Source organism: Micropterus dolomieu, linkage group LG09, assembly GCF_021292245.1.
Source record: "Micropterus dolomieu isolate WLL.071019.BEF.003 ecotype Adirondacks linkage group LG09, ASM2129224v1, whole genome shotgun sequence".
Classification (NCBI taxonomy): Eukaryota; Metazoa; Chordata; class Actinopteri; order Centrarchiformes; family Centrarchidae; genus Micropterus; species Micropterus dolomieu.
In genome coordinates this window covers 3382265-3386463 of record NC_060158.1, presented here as the reverse complement: position 1 = coordinate 3386463, position 4199 = coordinate 3382265, and the positions used below count along the sequence as shown (strand labels likewise).

At 47.1% G+C, this 4199-nt stretch overlaps 1 protein-coding gene across 1 annotated transcript in view; it reads left to right on the top strand.

Annotated features, from left to right (window-relative positions):
* The window catches only part of vps45 (vacuolar protein sorting 45 homolog), a 19425-nt gene that overhangs the window by 7177 nt on the left and 8049 nt on the right, over window positions 1–4199 (top strand). The window contains exons 11-13 of the mRNA XM_046058835.1: window positions 873–1031; window positions 2758–2865; window positions 3020–3141. Of these exons, the coding sequence (XP_045914791.1) occupies window positions 873–1031; window positions 2758–2865; window positions 3020–3141 (389 nt within the window). The remainder of the gene's footprint in view (window positions 1–872; window positions 1032–2757; window positions 2866–3019; window positions 3142–4199) is intronic.

Below are 4199 nucleotides of genomic sequence, written 5' to 3'. Positions count from 1 at the left end.
GCAGGCAGAGAGCGTAACTACAGGTAACATCCGCACTGTAACACTGCCCCCCTGCAGGCAGAGAGCGTAACTACAGGTAACATCCGCACTGTAACACTGCCCCCCTGCAGGCAGAGAGCGTAACTACAGGTAACATCCGCACTGTAACACTGCCCCCCGCAGGCAGAGAGCGTAACTACAGGTAACATCCGCACTGTAACACTGCCCCCCGCAGGCAGAGAGCGTAACTACAGGTAACATCTGCACTGTAACACTGCCCCCCTGCAGGCAGAGAGGGTAACTACAGGTAACATCTGCACTGTAACACTGCCCCCTGCAGGCAGATAGCTGTAACTACAGGTAACATCTGCACTGTAACACTGCCCCCCGCGGGCAGAGAGCGTAACTACAGGTAACATCTGCACTGTAACACTGCCCCCCGCGGGCAGAGAGCGTAACTACAGGTAACATCTGCACTGTAACACTGCCCCCTGCAGGCAGAGAGCTGTAACTACAGGTAACATCTGCACTGTAACACTGCCCCCTGCAGGCAGAGAGCGTAACTACAGGTAACATCTGCACTGTAACACTGCCCCCCAGCAGGCAGTCCTGAAGTCACAGAGAACAGAGATATTTTGACTGTTACCTTTACACAGATTCAGAGCCACATCACAGATGAGTCTCCCTGAGTCCAGGGTTACATGCAATATGTTTGGAATTCCCATTACAGTAACTACAGCAAATAGCCACACTGTAACATGATTTTATCCTAATTATTTACTATGAGAGTTTAAGAAACCTTGAAGAGGACCAACAGGGTGTGGAGGAAGTGATGAGTTCTGAGCTCTGCAGCTCGTCCCATTGTCCCAATGTGTTTGTTTTTCTTGTTACAGAGCGTTCGTCGGTTGCTGCAGAATCCTCGTCTGTCCGAGTTGGACGCTGTCCGTCTTGTCATGCTCTACGCTCTGAGATATGAACGCCACAGCAGCAGCATCCTCCCGGCTCTGATGGACGAGCTGAGCAGGAGAGGCGTGTCTGAACGCCACCGCAGGGTAACGATGTCATCACAAACACTCAAGTCTTATAGTTGTTGATGTGGCCGTGGCATTTATCTTAATTTGTAATGAAACTAAAGACAGGAACACACATTAGGACTGGATCTTTGATGAGGAATCTGATGTGTGACCACTGATGTGTGACCACGGTGGACCGGGTCTGTTCCACTGTGGGTTAGTTAGTGTTTACAGTAGGCACGAAAATTGCGATGTTTTGGGGCGTCTTTTTCGCCTGGCGTCCTCCATGTGTTTCTGCCATTCTCTCTGTATGTGTTTGTCAGTAGACGACTTGCTTTATGTTCGACCACATTACTGGACGTTCTGCAGAACAGTTTCCCCGCTTTGGCAAAGAAGATCTGGCTCCTGGTCTACACGGCCCTTTGCTGTCAATTTTGTAGGCATCATAAAATATTTGAGGGACTGCAGAACATGGGAATGTAAATGGACTTTAAGTGCTTGTCTGTTCTACTGACTGTTGAAGAAATACTGTGAGCCACAAGACTTGATGATGATGATGATGAAGCATGGTTTATTGAACCCGGCCGAGGAGACACAGTGCCGGCATGCAACAATTGAACACGTCGAATACCAACACCAAATCTGAAGGAGAGCATCTTTTGGTCCCTTTTATGTTTCTGTCTTCCCCCTGCAGCCTGCAGGTTTCCCTCTGAGCTCATCTTTAATTAGCCGTAACCTAGAACAACTAAACTGTCTGATGTTTAGACTCCAATGCTTTGTCATATTGGAATCTATTACTTTTCATGAGTTGTAATCTGTGGAGCCAGTTAGTTCTTGTAAACATTCTTGTAAGACTGAACCTTGTAAGATTCCCAGATATCTGCTAGTCTGACGCCTGAGCTCCTGTCTCTACCTTATAAGTCTGACTGTCGTCTCCCTAACGAGGAAGGTTACATGAGAGAAAGAACAAGAGCTGGAAGGTCAGTGAACATTTGGTACGCTTTCAAACGAACTCTGGTGCAAACGAACCAACCACAGGATTTGATGATAGCAGAGATGTTATCTGAGCATTATTTCCAAAGCTGAACCACTAATAAATCCATCTTCTGGCCGCGAAATGTGTTCAGCGATCTTATAGTTGATCTGTATGAGCCGCTTTATGAAAATCATTTGGTAACGTATACTTGTCAGTGCCGATAGCGATACCACAGTATACTGTGGGCTGAAAGGCCCCGAATTATTACTGTCCTGTTTTTACGTTATTATTGATACCAGGCTCTGCGGTCTGACATTACTAATCATGCTTATAATAAATTATCACTTCGTGAGCTCTTGTGATTCAGATCAGAAGCGTTAAAGTGCTGCGCAAACTTCTGTCAGTGACTGGAGTTTGATTTCCCCACGTGGGTCCTGGTGATGCCGGCACCGAGCCCGGTTGAGTCCGCCTCCTCTGGTCTTACCGGAGTCTTGTGTTCTGTCGGAGCGTAACGCAGAGGGTCGCTGTGCCGTCTGGTGGATTTACTCGTCGTCCGGTTTCTGCTCCGTCCTGACGATCAAACACTGAGACGTCTTTGTAGCTTCGGCGTTCAGCTTCGTCTTGTGCTGAAAGCGTCCAGCTGGTGAGTTTCAGGTGAAAAGACGTCCAGGTGTCGAAGTTAAACTGGAGTGAATATTTGGTTGAAAGGTGACAGTTTTGTAAGATGTTTAACTTTCATTGTTTCAACAGCACGTGTGTGTGTGTGTGTGTGTGTGTCCTCTCTCTCAGATGGTGAAGTCAGTGGTGGAGTACGGAGGGAAGAGGGTCAGAGGAAGTGACCTCATCACGGCGACAGATGCCGTCGCCATCACCAAGCAGTTCTTCAAAGGCCTCTCGGTACACACACACTGTAGTGACTGTAGTGACAGTAATAAACACCAAACACGTCCAAACGCACCTGCGGACATAAAGTTACAATTGAAAATGGTGATTCGTAGACTTGTGTTGATGGCGTGTGTGTGTGTGTGTGTGTGTGTTTGTGCGTGTTCAGGGCGTGGAGAACGTGTACACTCAGCATCAGCCTCTACTTCACGACACTCTGGATCAGCTGATTAAAGGTCGACTGAAGGACAGCCAGTTCCCTTACCTGGGACCCAGCAGCCTCAGAGACAGGTAACAAACACGCTGCTGTCACATCTGACCAACTTCACACTAGTTATATACGTTTATTCAAGCTGGTCCTGTTATTTAGCTTGTTTATATTGACTGAAGGACACCAGCTGACAGCTCACTCCTTATTCCTGCATCGTTCTATCCCAGGCTGCAGCGTTCATAATTCAGCACTTCCACCAGCAGGTGGAGCCTGTGAGTGAGTCGAGCTACTTTTAAAGCAGAAGTAGTAGAAGAAGAACAAGACTTTAAGTGGTAATTAAAGAAATTAGTTTTCAGCAGGAATAAAAAATCCGGTCTCCGGCTGCAACATCTGTATTTATAATCAAGCTGGGTTTTATTTGTTTGTGGATAAGAACAGTGCTTGAAGTGGGCCGGAACGCTCCAGCACGCAGGACCGGCACCTCCACATTTTACTCTGTGGCGTGCCGGGACTTCTCCCGAGCTGCCGGTCCTCTCCAGATCAAGGTCTCTGGGCGCCACGTGACGCTCACCCGTTCCCGTTCTCTGTAAGAAGAGAAGCTCGGTGCCTTTCACGCAGCCGTGTGCTGAATGTAGCTCGACAATGACGCTTGTCGTGAACCGACCAATCACAGCCTGGATGGGGCGGGACATTTAAAAGTATTGACAGATAGGTGTCATTTCCACTGGGGACGCTGGGGACAGGTCAGGATCAGAATGTGTCCACCACTTTTTGAAAGCTTTTGTTAAAAATGTTCTCAACAACATTTCTTCTTCAGAACAATGCACAATAGCAATGCAACTGAAATATAGAAGAACCAAATGCATTGTCCAAAAGCTGATTACTGCATTATATTCCATTATATTTATATACCACCTGTCACCTTCATTTAGTTTACCTTCATAAAGACATTTCCTCCATAAATTGGTTTGGAATGCAGGAAATGAAGTTGTAATATTCACTAATTTCATCTTGTGGTTGGTGATATGCAGGGGGGGGCAGGGGGGGTAACGGCACCTATTTTTTTCCTTTTCAAGCACTGGATACAAAACTGCATTCACAAGCTGACACACACACATGAAAATCTTGTTATTTGTTG